The sequence below is a fragment of the Equus caballus genome, chromosome 1, assembly GCF_041296265.1.
Source record: "Equus caballus isolate H_3958 breed thoroughbred chromosome 1, TB-T2T, whole genome shotgun sequence".
Classification (NCBI taxonomy): domain Eukaryota; kingdom Metazoa; phylum Chordata; class Mammalia; order Perissodactyla; family Equidae; genus Equus; species Equus caballus.
This window is the reverse complement of record NC_091684.1, coordinates 86350253-86368575: the sequence shown is the minus strand read 5'-3', so window position 1 is coordinate 86368575 and position 18323 is coordinate 86350253. Positions and strand designations below refer to the sequence as shown.

General features: G+C 44.7%; 1 protein-coding gene across 4 annotated transcripts in view; it reads left to right on the top strand.

Moving 5' to 3' along the window:
* The window catches only part of MTR (5-methyltetrahydrofolate-homocysteine methyltransferase), a 102965-nt gene extending 87825 nt beyond the window's left edge, over positions 1-15140 (top strand). For 3 of the 4 annotated variants that reach the window (XM_001914916.6, XM_070228822.1, XM_023646964.2), the window contains 7 exons: positions 976-1051; positions 3692-3847; positions 5229-5425; positions 8016-8216; positions 9128-9320; positions 10504-10616; positions 11057-15140. In XM_001914916.6, coding sequence (XP_001914951.2) covers positions 976-1051; positions 3692-3847; positions 5229-5425; positions 8016-8216; positions 9128-9320; positions 10504-10616; positions 11057-11143 — 1023 coding nt within the window. In that variant the 3' untranslated portion in view covers positions 11144-15140. Of the gene's footprint in view, positions 1-975; positions 1052-3691; positions 3848-5228; positions 5426-8015; positions 8217-9127; positions 9321-9576; positions 9660-10503; positions 10617-11056 lie in introns of those variants that run through there. The other variant, XM_070228814.1, reaches the window with a different exon arrangement.
* Positions 15141-18323: the final 3183 nt, after the last annotated feature.

Here is an 18323-nt window from a genome sequence, read left to right as displayed (position 1 = left end):
TACTGTTTTGAGGAGGTAAGGTTTAGGATCATTTTAGAGAAGTCCTATTTTTTAGTTCAAATCAGACTTCTTCAGAGTCTAAATTCCCAATAATTTTTGGCTCTATTAAAATTAATTTTATTTATTCTGCCCAACTTTTATTGGGTACACAGTAGGTGTTGGGTGCTGTGCTAGATACCAGAGTTATGAAAATGAATAAAATATGAGGTAGTCCCCAGCAGGGAAACAGGAACCAAAACAGTGTACTGAAATCACTCCCACAGATCCTGTTCTTGAGGAGAGAATGGGAGAAAATGAAGACATTAGACAGGACTGTTGTAAGCCTCGCTCCCTGACTGCCCGGCGCTGGCTGTGCAGAGTGGTGTGTCAGCACTGTCCCTGTCTGGATGAGCTTCAGGCAGTCTGTGGAGAGTGGGCACAGTTCCTCTGCAGAGGTCGTTGGGATACTTCTCCCTGGTTATCCGCCAGCTGGGCGTTGTCTGAGGGTGGGGGCGGTGCGTTTTGGGGCTGACTAGGCAAGTGGAATGAGATAACAAACAGCATGAAGACAACAGATGTTTCCAAGCTGTTGGCTTTCCTCCTTCCCTTAGGTTTGCCCACAGTTGACAGTTTCTCAGTTCTGCCTTCTGGTCCTCGGGGCAGTGGAAAGCGGGCCAGTTAACCCCGGCCTCAGGTGTTCTAAAGCACAGGCAGGAGACCGCTCCACTGCCATGTTCATCCCACGGTCAAGGCTGCAGGTCAGCCTTATATTCACATATCAATATTCAGTGGATATTTAATGAGTCTTTATTGTGCTGGTGCTGATGTGAAGCCATATTGGATGGAAAAGGAAGAGCTTTTTAGGGCTTGAATTTTCATTAATAAAAATATTTGTTTTCTTGAAAAACTTATGTACTAGCTTTCTTGAACATACTTTCAGGGTAGCAGCTGAAAAGCTAAGAGTCTCTGACTAAGCAACTTTTCTTTTTTTCCTAGGAGAGAAGATACTTAACTTTAAGTCAAGCTAGAAAAAACGGTTTCCATATTGACTGGCTGTCAGAGCCTCCCCCAGGTCTGTCTGGCTATTGGTTAGAGAAGGGCTGCGTGTGCTAACTGTGAGCCGAAGAGCCCTTTGCATTTACTTGGCTATAGAATCAAACAGGCAGCTAGAAACTCTTAATTGTGTCTAATGATGATGAATGACAATGATGATTAAAAATAAAAGGAAATGGGTACCATTTATGGAGGACCAAACACTGCCCTGAGATTGACCTGCAGCGGCTCTGAGCCCTTGACACAACTCTGTAATGAATGTGCTATTGTCCCCACTTTAATTTGAAGAAACTGGGTTTCAGGTAATAACCTGAAAGGTTACTAGGATTCTCTGTGATCTGTCTTGTAAACCTATATTCTTTCCTCTGTGCTGTGCTTGAGTGAACCCCCTTCGGCTCGAAGCAAGTTCTAGAAACCTGCCTGGGTGGTACGGTCACTGGGTTGGCCTGGGTCCAGGCGGGCCCAAGTGCAGACATGGAATGTCTGAAATTGAAAATGCCTTTGCGTTGAACAGACCTTTAAATCATTTCAGCAGAGCCGGGTCTCCTATTTCTTGTTCATGCTCTCATTCTCTCTCTGGATGCTTCCCTCTTTTTATTTCTTTTATCGGGTTTCTTCCCTTTCTTATTTCTAGCCACCTTTTTTGCCTTGCATAGGTGTTCACAAGGGAATAAAATGTGTAAGATGTTTTGACAGGCTCAGAGATGCATGAGATACAAATGCAAAACTAAGACAGGGCGAATAGGGGTTATATTAATTGAATCCATATTTCCAAGGTAATACCTCAAATCAGCTTTCATTGTTCGCAACATCTGTGTTCTACACGTGCTCAGCAGAGTTGAGAGGATTAAATTGAAAATGTCGGTGAGCTTGGTTCTAATTTCTGTCCTGCTGGGTTCAGTGAGGCTTAGTGGGAAGAATGCAGATTGGGAGCCAGGATGCCTGGGTTCTAATCCTGGCTCAGCTCCTGGCTCTGAACCACGGAGTGACCCTGAGCATCTTACTTCTGTGTTTGACAGTTTCTAATGTGTAAAAAAAGGAGTGAGTTTATGGAAATGTTGTGAGGACAAAACAATATGTGAAAACTTTTGAAAAATGTAAATCACTATATAGTTCCAACTATTATTTTCTCTTTACCTTTCACTGTGAAATTGGAAAAATATCTCAAGGGGACGTCCATTTTAACCAAGTCAAACCTCCAAAGCACATCTTGGTGGAAATAGTCCTCTGAGGCCCACAGAGCCAGGCAGCGGGGCTGACACTTTTTGAGTGTCCGTTTTAACCCCCATCGGGGCCCCTGCAAGGCCCTGCCCCTACCCACTGCAGGGCGCTGGAGGCCCTGAGGTACGGCCCTCAGAAATGTTTTGGAGGGCAACCCAGTCCTAGGGTAGTTGCAGGAAGTCGGTAAAGGGAGGAAGAAGGGTTCTTTTCCACGATCCTTGGCGGTAAAACCGCAAGCAAATCTTAACCTCTGGAAGACAAGCTTATTCAGGGATGACGTCCCTTGGTGCTGCTGCAGAGCAAGAGGGGGCTGTCGGCAGGAGGATGTTGGTAGTTCCTTCTCAGTTACCGAAGGAATCAGCACAATAGAATATTTACACGGAAGGGATCATCCTGTGTGGTAAAAAGACCAGGTGCAAGTGGGCAAGAGTTACTGTCAACATGTATGAAAAGGTAGAGATTTCCGGGCAAAATTAAGAAGCTGCTCGTACTTTCTCCTCTCACTTTTACCATCCAATGAAGAAAGCACTCTTGAGACTTTTGTGTTATCCCAGAGCCCCTGAGATTGTCAGTATAGTCTAAGTTCTCCGATCCCTATTCACAGATCAGGAAACTGAGGGCAAGAGGGCTAGGAAGCTGGCTGCAGAGTCAGTCCCTGGGACTCTGACCTGACCCCGCCACGGGCGTGGTGAGGTCGGGGGCAGTATTGCTGCTCATGAAATCCCAAAAAGCCCAGTGGCACCATCTGTCTCGGATGTCTTCACCATTATTTAACGTAGGGCGTATTTTAGACTCACGAGGAGGTATAAAGAACAATATGCTGAACATCCATGTATACCCGCTAACCACTTAAGAAAGAACCTTCTGTCCATTTTAAAAAGCAAACAGTACATGTGCAGTGGGAGGCCCTGCGCCCCTCCCTCCCCCACTAGGTCCTGAGTTGATGCCTCGCTGCCGTGCACTTCCTCACCCTTTGACTATGTGTACGTGTGTCAGTAGGCAGTACAGATTATTGTGTCATGTTTTTACGCTATATATAAGTGGCTTACTATGTATGTCTTTCTACAATGGTCTGTATTTTATATTGTCTTCATTTGTACAAGTGAAGATTAACCCAAGTCTTTCATTTTTCCTTATGCGGGGTCGGGGGTGGAAGGGTTGACGGGAGAGTTTCCATGGGTGGTGCAGTCAGTCAGCTGCATGGGAAGAATCGTTTTATTTAAGATTTGTTGCAGAATTACTCCTTCTCTACGATAATTTAAAGTTCTCCTCTTTGTAAAACAACTCGTACGAGTGACAGGAGGGAGGCAGAGTGTGGGAGCCAACAGAGCAGGAGAGAGCCGACCAGGAAGGCCTCTAGAAAGCAGCGCTACGTGTGAGGGCTGCTCAGCCCCGGGCGCCTGGTGGTAGTGTTGACAATGGTACTTCTTTCCCATAGTGACGCCCACGTTTCTTGGGACTCGGGTCTTTGAAGACTATGACCTGCAGAAGCTGGTGGACTACATTGACTGGAAGCCTTTCTTTGATGTCTGGCAGCTCCGGGGCAAGTACCCGAATCGAGGCTTTCCCAAGATCTTTAACGACAAAACTGTAGGTTAGTTCACTAAGTCCCTCCTTCCTGCTCTGACAGTTGAGACAGTCTGAGACTTTGGAGACGAGACTAAGTGGTGAGCAGTGGGTGTGGATTATGCAGGGTATAGTTTATTGTTATAGCATAGGATATTGTTTACCTGCTCAACTCTTTAATGGTTTTTAAATTGCTGGCTTGGTCCTTATTTATCAGCTAAATTTGGCATTTCTGTTTATCCATTCTTTTAATAAATGTTTATTGACATCAGTTGCATGCCAGGCTCTTCTGGGAATAAACAAAAGAAGACATGTATAACCCCTGTCCTCTGGGACCTGGCTAGCTGGTGCAGCCACAGTGACGGGTAATTCCCGTACAGCATGCCGAGCACCTGCTGCGAGGTTGAGCCCAGGCTTCTGTGGACACAAGATGAGATAGACCTCAGACTAGGAGGTCAGGGGAGGCTTCCTGGAGGAGGTGGTGTTTGAGATGCTTTTTGAAGATTAGGTGGGAGTTACTGAGCCTGGGACTGGGGACGTGAGATGGCATCGAAGAAAAGGACATTCCAGGCAGAGGAGACAGAATATGAGAAGGCACAGACACATGTGCCAATTTGGGGGCCTGCAAGGAGTCCTTTGTGCCTGGAGCATTGGTGGGGGGAGGAGGACTTGGGGCAATAAGCTAGAGAGTGGGTGAGTCGATAAGCTGCTAGCCCCGCTTCTCACTCCCAACCCTACCCCCAAAATTTACCTTAGAGACATGGGCTCCAGATGCTAAGCCATTCGAAGGATTAGGTGATAGCCAGATTAGAGCAAGGTGGAGGGATACACTGGCAGAAGTGTGGGATTAGGGCCAAGAGGAGCCTGACATCTAGAGTCAAAACCAAGAGGAGGGTGTCCTGGGAGCCTGGCTCCTGCTGTGCAGGTGACAACGTGCAGGGGCCCGAGCTGAGGCCGTCCAGGTGCAGCGCTGACGCCACTTCAGCGGGATTGGGGCCACGCTTCACCCTCCGCCTATTCCACATCCCCAGGCTCACGTGAGGTCAGTGGAGTTCTGTGTGCACGAGGACTGTCAGTGACGGAAGGATTTGGCCTGCTTTGTTTCACTCTCTGTCTGACAGACTGCTTTGGGAAGCCACAGATTTGGCGCTCTGCCTTTTGTTAAATGGGAAAGTTGCAGTGGCTTGAGCTGGGAAAACAGACTATGGGAGCTGTACTTAGCAGAAACCGCTGAACCCTTAGCTGTTCCACCTTCAGTTGCGCTGATGACAAACGCTGAGAAAGGATTTGAGGGGAAAAGAGAGGCGCGAAGAGAGAACATGGCTGAGGAGGGGTAGTGGTCTTAAAAAGGAGCATTCTTTGCTGGTTATTTTTGGCATCTTTAAGTGAATTCTTATATTTCCTAAAAGGTGAAGAGGCCAAAAGAGTCTATGATGATGCCCAAAATATGCTGAAAGCATTGATTAGTCAAAAGAAACTTCAAGCCAGGGGCGTGGTTGGGTTCTGGCCGGCGCAGAGTGTGCAAGATGACATCTGCCTGTATGCAGAGGACGCAGAGCCGCAGTCTGCAGAGCCCATTGCCACCTTTTATGGGCTGAGGCAACAGGTACGGAGAACCATATTGACAGCAAACACACTGCTGCTGCTTTTTGGTTTAAGCACTAAAAAAACCATGAATAAGTCTGAGCTTTGTGTAAATGATACCTCTGCCCCATCTCACCCCAAATGACCACTCACAGGCCCAAGCCCAAAGCGTTTGTGGGGACAATGGAGAGAAGATGCCAACGTGGGTTTTGAGGCTGGCCTCTCAGGCAGCAGGAGAGAGGTGTTTAAAGTTATGTTGGACAGGTGGATGAGAAACGTTGCTGCCTTGGATGGTCACATACAGATGAACAATTACTTGTTCAAAAACATTGGTTTGCATGCATGTGCATTATTAAAATAGGCTGATGGCTTGCTTTCTTAAGAGGAGGACATGCAGGAGCAAACATTTGCTGAACCCACTAGATGCCAAGTGCTTAGCAGGGCGCGTGATGGACCATCTTGTTTACTTTCCACACAGCCTTGTTGTCGGTCAGTTTATGTTTCCATTCTACAGAGGAGAAAATGAAGGCTGGTGGGCTTGTGCTAAGTCCCACAGCTGAGCGGGGAGAGCCCAGCCTGTCTGCACCCGGATGGCTCTTCCTTCACTGCACCAGCTTCCTTCAGTGTGATGAGAACAGGCTCTTCTCAACACGGCTCCCTCTCATATGCCTCCACCTCTAAAAGTGCTAAGATCGTTTGCATGTCCCTTTAGCTGCTACAAAAAAATAGTTGTCCTAATCAAGGACATTCGCTAGTCATTAACAAAGGACTGTAGTAAATTATTCTTGCAGAATTTCACTGCCGTTTTCAGTCATTCAAAAGTGATAGTATTGCTTTTAATTATAACCACAGTATAATTCATAATGATAGATACTCTAAGCGTAACAACATCTGAAGTGATTCCTCAGTTTGGGACATTAAACAGTACCACGGCAAGTTAAATGACAGCAGCTACATCCTTACTGTGTGCACTCAGACTCGGACACCACAGAGTACAAGGCACTGGGGTTCTGATGCTAAGATCCAGCCCCTCCTCACTAGGGAATTGGTGATTTCTCTTTTACAGGTGTTATTAAGGTCAGAAACCTCTTCCCTGGCCCAGTCTTTCATCCTTCAAATCCTCTATCTTCTGATTTCTTTTTATGTCCAGTACCATTCATGTCCAGGCAGTCTGTGACAGACTGTAGGAGGGCGTTTAATATAGTGACTTCTCAGTGTACGTATATCACCTACTCAGATACACACTTCTAAAGAGGTGCTTTCTTCCAGTACACTCTGGAAAATTCTGGCTGCAGTGTCTTACTGCTCTGGGAGTCTTCTGTTCTGAGTGGCTCTGATCGCTGTCTCTTCTGAAGTGCCGTGGGGCTCTGTGACCTGTCTCTCCTGTGGTGCCGGGAAGCTTTGTGTCTCTCTCTGGCTTTTGTTAGCAGAGGACAGGTGATAGGCAGAGTACACTGGAAAGCGGCTCCTCCCTGCATCGCTGTCCCTGAGCTCTCTGACATTTCCACGTGCCATTATCAAACAGCTTTTTGCCTACAGCCACTTAATCATTTTCTGCCCAGTGTCAATTAGGCTGTACTTGTTTCCAGAGCTGGCAGGCAAATAGCTCTGAAACTTCTGGGTTGGCCACTCCTTGATTAATTGATCACTTCTAAGCAGTGCCGGATAGTGGTCAAGGGCCTTGGTTGTGGTGTCAGACCGCTGGGCCAGCCCCTGTCTGACCTTGAGCTGGTTAATCAAGCTCTCTCTGCCTCAGCTTTTGTGTCTGTAAAATGGAGCTGATGGTATCACTTACTTCACGAGATTCTTGAGAGGATTAAATTAGCTAATTCATATAAAGCACCAAGAATAGTGCCTGACATATAGTAAGCACTTAATAAATATTAGTTATTAGCTGTTTATCTTTCAGCAAATGTTTACTATTTGTGAAATACGTGTAAGACCTTATTTGCCAGCTTAGTAACAGGGAAGGGTCAGTCATTGGCTGAAAATGAAAAATGGGCGAGGATAGGCACCTGGCCTTCTGGAGAACGTCCCAGAGGCAGAGCCTCCTGAATTCTTTGTCCAGTTTCGGGCCCACCCAGGGAGTCCTTCGCTGTCTCCTGACCCCCGCCTGTGGCGGGCAGCCACGGCCCCTGTGTTGCTGACTCAGCAGTTTGTTGAACTGCTTCTGTTGGTGCAAAGTCAAGGTTTATACATTGAGTGGACCCTTCTCAAACTTAACTTCAGAATTTAATGTTGATCTTGAATTAAAAACACTTTTGGGGAAAAACTTCTTTTTATATGAATGTTTAGGGTTCCAGATCCCAGCACAGTACCTGTAGGCATTCAGAAAATGTTTGGCGAGTGTGTAAAGGAGCGAATTAATTGGTTTCCTGACTATGCATGTTATATCATGCCATATATTCTTTGAAATTTCATTTTATTTGCTTATTCAACAACTATTGACTGAATACTCAGGCACGATTCTAAGTGCTAGGGATGTAACAGTGAGCAAAACAGACATCCCAGTTTGAAGCTCATATTCATTTGAAGATACCAGAATGCTGTTCACTGTGTGCTGGTGCCGTGCCCATGCTGATGATCCCTCCACCGACTCCTTTGATTTTAAGGCCGAGAAAGACTCTGCGAGCACAGACCCATACCACTGCCTGTCCGACTTCATCGCTCCCCTGCATTCAGGCATCCGTGACTACCTGGGCCTGTTCGCCGTTGCCTGCTTTGGGGTGGAGGAGCTGAGCAAGACCTATGAGGGGGAGTGTGATGACTACAGCAGCATCATGGTCAAGGCACTGGGGGACCGGCTGGCCGAGGTAGAGCAGCAGTGCACTGAGGACAGCACCCATGACGGGTGCCAAAAAGCTAAGCAACCCTTAGAATCAGTGTCTTCTTTTTCTTTTTCCATGTTGGAGGAGGCTGGCTTTAACATCGCACATATTTTAAATTATGAATTCTTGAATTGCTCTCACGCATCTTTTTATTTTGGGGAGGAATAGTGGCCCTGAGCTAAAATCTGTGCCAGTCTTCCTCTGTTTTGTCTGTGGGGCTCCACCAGAGCATGGCTTGACGAATGGTGTGTAGGTCCATGACCGGGATCAAACCCACAAACCCCAGGCTGCCACAGCAGAGCGCGCAAACTTAACCACTACGCCACCAGGTTGGGCCCTCACACATCATCTTTTGGGCAAAGAAAAACCTTCAGCAATGCCGTAGGTGGTAGTCACCCTTAGAATCTTGACCTCTTTGCCTTAGTTCTGATATCTCCCTTTGCTTGTCATGACATTTTCCTGAAGAGCCCAAAAAATTAAAAACGGATTTTTATTTCAGAACTCCTCATTCTAACGTTGATATCCTCTGTAGATTCCTCATCTTCCTCTGCATGGAATGGGGTAATCTAAGCCATGGGGAGGTCCTCTCCCCTCTCCCTGAGGCTAACAATGGTCCCAACGTCTCTTTCTGGCCACCGTCAGCTCTAGACTGACAGTGAGGGAAATGTTTAAGTTAAAAGGCCTGCATTCCTCACATCATTGAATAAGGTGCTTCAGAGCCCAAAATTGAGGAGCAGAGCAGCTAATGAAACTACAAACGAGTCGAGAATCCAGTCGCATTTTCCCTGTGGTCCAGGTGAGGGACGTGCTCTGGATGACTTTGATTGAGAGGGTGGGGGGCACTGACGCTGAGGGCTCTTGCCTCTGCCTAAGCACGCCTCATTCTGGGCTCCCAGGCCTTTGCGGAGGAGCTCCACGAAAGGGTCCGCAGAGAACTCTGGGCTTACTGCGGCAGCGAGCAGCTGGACATCGCTGACCTGCGAAGGCTGCGCTACGAGGGCATCCGCCCAGCTCCCGGCTACCCCAGCCAGCCTGACCACACTGAGAAGCTCACCATGTGGAGACTGGCTGACATCGAGCGGTGCACAGGTGTGTGCCAGGAGGAGGCGAGCACCTCCCTCTCCTTATGTAATAGATACACTTTTATCAAAGTAATGGTGCATATGGTTAAAAATTTAAAAATATGGAAAGGCTTATAATGAAATCATCCCTAATCCCATCCTTTCTCACTCCTAGCTAGCTATTCTAGTATTTTACCTCCATGTTATTGAATAGTATTCTTACATTACTATTTTACCATTTTAAGATTTATCAATTTTAATTATTTTCTCTTAACCTCTAACAGATGGGAATTTAGCTACTCATATTACCCCATACATCTCCTGCCCCATTTTCCCGTTACAGGTGTGTTAACTGCTTTTACTCTCTCCATTAGTGACCTTTGTAACCTTTAGTAACATTTCACGTTAATTTCTCCTCCCATTGCTTATAGACAGTGTCTCTGGGCACTGGTTTTGCACAACTCCCACTCGTCCCTTCAGCTTTCTCTCTTTACCTTTACGCTGTTATTAACACAATTAACAATTTCAGTGGACTTACTCAAAAGCATGCCATCAATACTGATGGAGTTAAAGGAATCTAGATTTAAGTGAGGAACAGTGAGGCTGTGTTGAATCCGCATTAGCAGGAGTAGGAGTTGTGAGATATGGATTTGAGTCCTGTTTCTGCCGTAAGCCAGCTGGGAGATCTTTGGCAAAGCACTTAACCTTTGTGCTGCACTGTTTCCTTGTGCGTAAAATGAATGGCTTGGACTAGATAGCCTTAATGTTCCCTTTGAGTTCTAAACTCCTAAGAAAAAGTATCTTTTCTTTCTAAGTGCCATTGTGGGCACATTGTTAATGGGTCCCTGGTAGCATTGGCCCCACAGGAGTCCTTGGAGGTTCAGATGGTGCTCTCATCTCCAAGGCTGGAGCAAATGGGCGCCTCTGTAACTGACCGTGGAGGCCTGGGGGTAGGAGTATAGGAAGTCTTTTCCACGCCTGTCCCCCTGGGTTAGAGGAGATCTGCACGTCCTGAGTTTGTTCATCCCCTTGGCAGCAATTTGCTAGATGGGTCTGATCACATCTTTCGTACTGTGTCATGTGTCCACCTAGAAGGCATGAATTCACTTTCATTCACTTGTTCAGCAAAAGTTAATTGGGTGCCTACTGACTGCCAGGTCCTGTGCTAGGCACTGAATAAATGAGCATTTTCCCCATGTTCCTCTCTCTAGGCATCAGATTAACAGAATCATTAGCAATGGCACCTGCCTCAGCAGTATCTGGCCTTTACTTCTCCAATTTGAAGTCCAAATATTTTTCTGTGGGGAAAATTTCCAAGGATCAGGTAAGTTAGCTGTTTCATTGTGTATGACTTCCCTAGATACCTGTCTTAAGTGGAACTCTAGAACCTATTTTATATTTTACACATGAAAGAAAATAAAATGAGAGTGAAAGGATGAAGAAATTTACCTCACTTAAGGTCTTAATTTCCTTTCAACCCATTACTCAGATTCTAGTCCTCCCATCTACACACAGAGCCCCCCATACACACACTCACCCTCTCATCCAGCTTCTAAGCATCAGAAATTTACTACATGTAGTTTTTCTGCCCAGAGAATAAGGAAGCTTGGTGAATAGATAAGTGTCTCTTTCCATGTAACTCAGTAGATTGCTATTAAGACAAGAAATAGAAGGTACTTAATGTTTTTTGGCAAATCCTGTGGAAACTTCAATTCAAAAAGTCTTATCATTTTGGTTTAATAAGCTGCTTTTAATCTTTTGCAGATTGAGGATTATGCTTTGAGGAAGAACATGTCTGTGGCTGAGGTTGAGAAATGGCTTGGACCCATTTTGGGATACGATACAGACTAACTTTGTTTTCACCTTCGCTGTACTTGATGATCTTCAAGGAAATACAACCCAGAGTGCCTTCAAAATGATAGCAGCAGCAGCAGCACGCCCCTCGGCGTCTGGCCGACATTTACCTGCTTCAGGTTTGGGAAGTTTGGTGGAACCTTCTAGAGGAGCAGGGTCTCCCCATGGCCCTTGGAAACAAGCAGCTATTTTCAGGGGACCTTGAATGAAGAGCAGCGAGCAGAACGCTGGTGGTGTCCCTGGTCCCTTGGGGACTGGGACAAGATGGAAGTACAGATCTTTTGCATTTCAAAGCAAGTCAGCTTGCTTTTTTCATTTTTACCTTGAATCTAGGCCACTTGTTCTTTTTTTCCCCCCCTTCTCTTAGAAAAAAGCCTGAAACTCAGTTGAATAGAGAAATGTATAGAGAAATATGACCCTGTGGCAAAATGACGCTGTGAGAAATGGGGCATTTTAGTTGTAATGGTTATGACGGTCAACTCGGACAGGGCAGAAAGGATAACTCTGCTCTCTTTCCGGAACGCCTCGTTTTCTAAAGGCCCGATTAAATGGGTGCAGAAGTGCCTTTGGCAAAAGGCGCGCTGTCCCTGCTGGCTTCTCAGGAATGCTCCGGATGTCTGCTCTGTGCGGTCAAATGCAGTAGTGTTCTCTAAGCATTTTTGTCCTCTCATAAGTTCATAGTCCCTAGCCCTAAGGAAAACAAGGAGGTGGGGAGAGAGTGTGCTGTTCAGGGTCATTAACATCTTTTAGTTGTGTCCAGAATTGAGCAGGTTCTCGGCTGAGCCATGGTGTCCTGTGCAGATTTGGACAGGTGAACAGCATAATTATACTCAGTTCTTCCTCTTCTGCACTGAACCACCTCCAGACTCATACAACTTAGGGATAGCACGTTGCCTTGTTCTCAGTTATTTCAGGGGAAATGGTAAGAACGTGGGCACTGAGGTCAGGCATACCTGGATTCTTATTTCACCTGTGCCCCTTACTTGCTGTATGACATAGGCAAGTTACTGAAGCTCTCCAACACTATTTTCTCATCTGTAAAATGGGGACAATAGTACCAGTTCCTATCTCGTGGGCGTGAGGGGTGGGTTGAACAAGATGATGCACATAAGGCAGGTGATAGGGATGTGGCACACGGTGAGTGCTTGGTGAACGGTAGCTTCTGTAGGGGTAGCCCCTCCAGGTCAGCACGCAGCTGTGCTCATGGAAAGGGGAGGATATGAGATTAATGGTGAAAAGCTATTGGGGAACTGCATGTGGTAGTGACTGAATTGGATATGCTAGGTACCCTTTCTGGGATTAGACCCCATGTAACACTGTGACTGGGAAGGAGAAGCTGCCTCCTATGTCACATGCACCATCAGTACTCATTTTCTGAGTGACAGCCCCCCCACCCCACCTCTTGTTATATAAGTTGACTTTGCCCCCAAAGCAGTTATATCAAATATACATTCACGTACATTGGAGGTGAAAGGGAAAAAAGACTTAGGAAATGATAATCCTACATATCTGCAGTATATACATGTTTATTTGCAGAGTGACATACCTTTTCAGGCGTCATTTGCCCTTAACTTGCCTCCACAGCATGGCCGATGAGTGGAATAGGTCTGCACCCAGGATCTGAACCTGCGAACCCGGGCTGCCGAAGTGGAGCATGCAGAACTTTAACGACTCGGCCACGGGGCCGGCCCTGAAGTTAGGGTTTTTAACCTATCTGTTCTGTCATTAATGATTTCTTAATTGTTAGATCCAGTGGTCTTTCCAGTGATTTTTCTTCTCAATGGGTTTGGATAGTTTTGACCACTTCTTCAAAATTCTTCTTCCCCTGGCTCCCCCTTGACGTCATTCTTCTGGTTAACCTTCTGTGTTTCTGATAGTTTCTCAGCCATTTCCATAGTTTTCTTTCCCTCTGCCCATTTTAATCCTGGTGTCCTCAAGGGCCAGTTATCAGTTGTCTTCTTGGCCTGTATAGTTTTAACAGGCAGTCTCATCGAATCATTATCTCCGTCCAAACTCTGTCATGAAGAGCATAGCATGCATCCAACAGCCTCTTCCAGGAGGACATGCAGACACCTCCGACTGTGTGTCCCAAACTAGCCTCATTGTATTCTTCTCAAATTCTGATGTATTCAACAATGAAGAATGGTGCCACCACTGAAGCTAACAAACTTCGAACTCATATCATTGTTTTCTTGGACTGTTACAGTTATCTAAAAAAAATTGCATATAAAGGACACACTTCCCCTACTTTAGTTGGGATGGTGGTAGAAAGGTTTAGAGAAGGCAATGTTTAGACTGAGGCCCGATTTGGGACTTACAGGATGAAGATGAAGAAGCAAAGTGGGAACTAGTGAAGAGCCATCTTTTTTCATGAGTGGGACTGTTACAAGTTGTAGAGATGTCAGATCTCCCCAATTGATCTCTAGATTCAATGCCATTTCCAAAAGAAGTTCCAACAGAGGTTTAGTTACCATAAGCAGATACTTAAACTTATATGGAATAGGTAAGGACTAAGAATGACTGAATGCTTCCAGATATGAAGCAGAGCCTGAGGAGACTTGCCTCAGAAGATAGTAAGTTTTATTGTAGAAATGGTGTTGTATATACTGCAGAGATAGGTATTCTGAGTAGTGCAATGAGATAAGGAGCCTGGAAAATAAGCCATGCATATGTTGACCTTTGAGATATGACAGAGGTGGCATGGCAGATCACTGGGAACAAGGATGACTCAAGTAGTGCTAGAACAATGGTTACCATATGGAAAAAATGAAATTTGACTTCTGACTTACACCTTACCTAACAATCAATTCCAAATACATTACAGTCTTCAGTACCAAAAGCAAATGTTTAGATGTTTGCATGAAAAAAATGTTAGGGCAGGAAAGAATCTCTTGAGACACAAAGCACTAATCATAAAAGAAAAGATGATTAAATCAACAATATTAAAACTAAGGATTTATGTTGACCTAATAAATAATTCAAAGTGGTGAAAAGACAAGCCATGACTTGGGATATTTACAATACAATTAACTGACAAAGGATTAGTAAGCAGAATATATACAGAATTCCTATTTTTAAAAAAACTCAATAGAAAAGATGTGAAAAGGCATTTCACAGAGGAGAAACATGGGGCTTATAAATAGATAGATGTTCCAGGGCATTGGAGATAGAGAAATATAAATTAAGATCAAAATGAGATTCCGGTTTACATCCATTAGATTTGCAAAATTTAAGGAGTCTGACAGTCTGGGTGCTAAAGAAGATGTATGAGAACTTGTACGTTGTGTGGTATGTAAACTGGCACCTCAGCTCTTCTAGATTATACCTCACAGAGTTGAACATTTGCGTACCTTAGGATCTAGCTTATGACTCAGACTCCCGGTTGTATATCCAATAAACTCGTGCACATGTGTACCAGGAGGTATGTATAAGAATGTTCACAGTAACATCTTCATGATTGCTAATAACTGGAAAAGCTGAAATGCCTGTCTGTAGGAAAAGAATAAGTAAGTTAGGTATATTCATACTAAGGGATAGTATTCAATAGTGAAAATGAATGCACTACAGCTATACCTGATAATAAGAATGAATCTCAGGAAATATTGAGAAAAAAGGCAAGTTCCAGGAGACCATATTTGGTATGAAACTATTTTTCTTGAGCTCAGAAACCATCAAAACCAAAGAGTATATTGTCTGCATACATAAATGGTAAAACTATATTGTAAAAAAAAAAAAAGTAACAACAATATACCAAAATTTAGCCTAGTGGTTATGCCCAAGAGGGGGAAGCAGAGGGAGCGGATAGCAGAGGGACTCGTAGATAGATGCAGGTTATTAGTAAGGTTCTAGTTCTTGGGTTGTTTTATGGTTGTTTATTATATTTGCTTTATGACTAATATATAACATATACAGTTTTGTATGTATTGATGTACTTAATACATGTATTAAATATATTGTAAAAATAATAAAGGCAAAATGGAATAATAAGCAAAAATGTGGGATGATGACTTTGTATATAATGTTTTATATGTGTCAAATATGTTTTTTAGAGAAAGGAAGGGCATTTTGACCGGAGTGAACAGCAATGCAAAGGCAGGGGGCAATGAGTAGTGCATTTGTGCACCGCACAACAGTGCCACAGGGCTGGAGCCATCTGTGCCTCCCAGATATCAGGCTTTGGTGAATGAATGGATGGCGGCTCCGTTTGCCAAGGTGGAGAATATAGGAGCGGAGAAGTGATGAGTTTTGGACAAATTTGATGGGACTGAATATGGGCAGTTGGATACCCGATTTTGGAATTTAGGAAGAATGACATTGGAATTGAGACTTCAGCTTGAAGATGGAGGTCAGGCCATGGGTGGAGATAGGTTCCCTTATGGAGGATGTGAAGAGAAGGGGACCTGAGATGGAACTGGATTCTAGGAATAGGGGATGGGAGGAGTAGGAGCCAGTGGAGGAGCACTGTATGGGGCTGAAGGACATGTGGAGAGCGCGCAACATCGGGAAGCAAAGGCAGAGGGTTTCAGGGCCTGGCCGTTGGAGCCGAGTGCTGCAGAGGTCGGGAGTGGGCCTGCAAAGGGCCCTTCTCCCAGGTGATCCTCGCTAGAGCAGCTTCAGGAGATTCTGGGGACCCTGGCAGACTGTGGTAAGTTGAAGATGGAATGGGCGGTGAGGAAGATTTGTTGCTTATTTTAAGAAGATGGGAGGAGAACACAGAATTTAGAGAGTGTTTATTTTAAGATAGAAAAAGGCTTTTATGCTGAGGGGAACGTATCAGTTAAGAGGTTTGCAGAGCGTGCAAATTTTTAAAAAAATCTCTTTTAACCTAACTTCTGGAGAGACTGGACTTCCATCTACCAAGCACCACCATGTTAAGCCTGGGAGTTGTCCCTAACCCCTCCCTTTTCCTTAAACTGCACATCCAGTTAGTTTTCACGCCCTGATGGCTTTACCTGCTAAGAATCTCTTTAGTCTCTCTCTTCTACCCCCGCCCGGGTTTAGGTTCTCATCATTTCTCCTCTGGACACAGTCTACTGGATGGTTTCCTGGCCTCCTACAGCTGTAAGAGTGAGCTCTCCGATCCTTTATGCTCCCCCAGTCCTGTGCCTAAATCAGTCATCTCCCCATGACCTAGGATCTGTCTGAAGTCCTTTAGATGCCTGCAAAGCCTTCCACATCTGACCCTCCTTCGGAGGCCCCAGAAGCCCCAAACTGCTGTGGTTTCCCTGCATGCCACGAAGGAGGTATCTGCTGGCGTTAGCCCCTCTGCCTGAAATAACCCCACCCCAGCTCCCCCTGTGCACTTCAGGAAGGCTTCTCAACCCCCTTTTCTGGCCCCCCCAAAGCTAAGTGGTTGACCCCACGTCTTGCATCATCTTAGCACCATGCGCATTTCACACTGCTCTCATGGTAATAGAATAATCTGTTTCCCCATTTGACTGTTCCTTAAGGGCGGGTTTGGAACCTTGTTCGTCTTTGTGTTTATTGTGTCTAAAATAGCCCTTGGTTCATGATGGGTGCTCAGTAAAGGTTGGCTTGAATGAGTTGGTGAGCAGATGCTTTCAAGGGGGCAGTGGTTTGTAGGGCGAGCAGACTGTAAAGCTCCGTGGGGGCAGGGCCGTGTCTGACGGGGCTCAGAATCCCCAGAGCCTGGCCAGCACCTGCCGTGTAGTTTCCTTCCATAAAGTTTTTAAGTGAGTGGAGGGGAAGCCATGATGATTTTTTCTTGCTCAGGAGGAGACCTGGGCATAAAAGCCCTGGCACCCTCCACATTCATTTTCAGGATTTCACATTATAAGAAATGGCCTTGTTGATGTTCTCTCAACTGCCCCACAAAGACAGCACATTGACAGCCCCGCAGGAAAACCACCGCACTTCATAGCTTACTTTACTATAAATCAGCTGTAAGTATTGTCAGGTTATAGAACAGAGTATATTATGATTCCATGTTGTGTGTGTTTTAAGGAAATATATGCCAGTATATGCACTGAAAGTGTCTAGAAGGAGACTCAAGAAATTGTTAAGTGATTACCTTGGGGATAGGATTGGGGGATCAGGGGTGAGGTACTTAGGGTTTGGGTATTTCTCATTCTTTCTGCACTGTTTGAAATTTTTACAGCAAGCATATATTATTGTACTTTTAAAAAGATAAGCTTGGCAACAAATCCAGTGTGAAATAGATATTATTTTGAATAACTTTGAGTGAAAAGTTGGGATTTAAATGAATTAACCCCCAAACTTGGTCCTATTTCTCAACACTTGGAATAGCTAATTCCATTTACATTCTCCCTTCTTCAAATGTAATTTTCAGAGATATCTTTTGCCTCATCTTTCGCTTTAAATTGTTATTATAGCCTTTTGGAGATTCACACAAAAAAGCAATCTCTGTAGTTGTTGTCTAGGAAAGGATCTTGGATTAAGTGATTTTTGAGAACTTTGAGATTAGATAGTCCATGAAATGGAAGAAACAAAAACCAGACAGACTCATGAATGATGTTTATCACAGTCTGCCTTCTATTATGCAAATACATATGGCAACCTACAGAGTAGGCAGCTTGCAGCAACTGAGAAGAGAACTTTGAACTTTTTATCGTCCTGTTTATTCTTTCACCAGAGAGAAACTCAGAATAGAAAAAAGTGACATTTCATTCCAGATTATCTGAAAGAATTTCAATGCGTACCTATCTTTAATCATGAGATATTGTTTATCCTATTATAGAAAAGAAGAAATATTTATTTTGTGCATGTTTTCAGTAGAAATATGTGAAATCCAGTTGTCTTGGATAGTCTAACTATCATCAATTAAAAATATTTTAGGTCTGGGGAGACATGGGGACCAAGCGACAGCAACTCAGACATCTGAGCTGTCGCTGCTGAAAATAGGCCTGCAAGACAGATGAGCAATATGCGTTTCCAAGGCTTTTGGCCATGTTTGGGTCTTCTACTCATCTCAATTAATGCAGAATTTATGGATGATGGTGTTGAGATGGAAGAATTTGATGAAAATTCAGAAGAGATTGATGTTAATGAAGGTGGACCCTCTACAGAGATTAAATATAAGACATCTCCACCTGTACAAGAAGTATATTTTACACAAACTTTTGATAGTGGAAGTTTGGCTGGGCGGTTCTTATCGAAAGCAAAGAGAGATGATACAGATGGAGATTTCTATGATGAT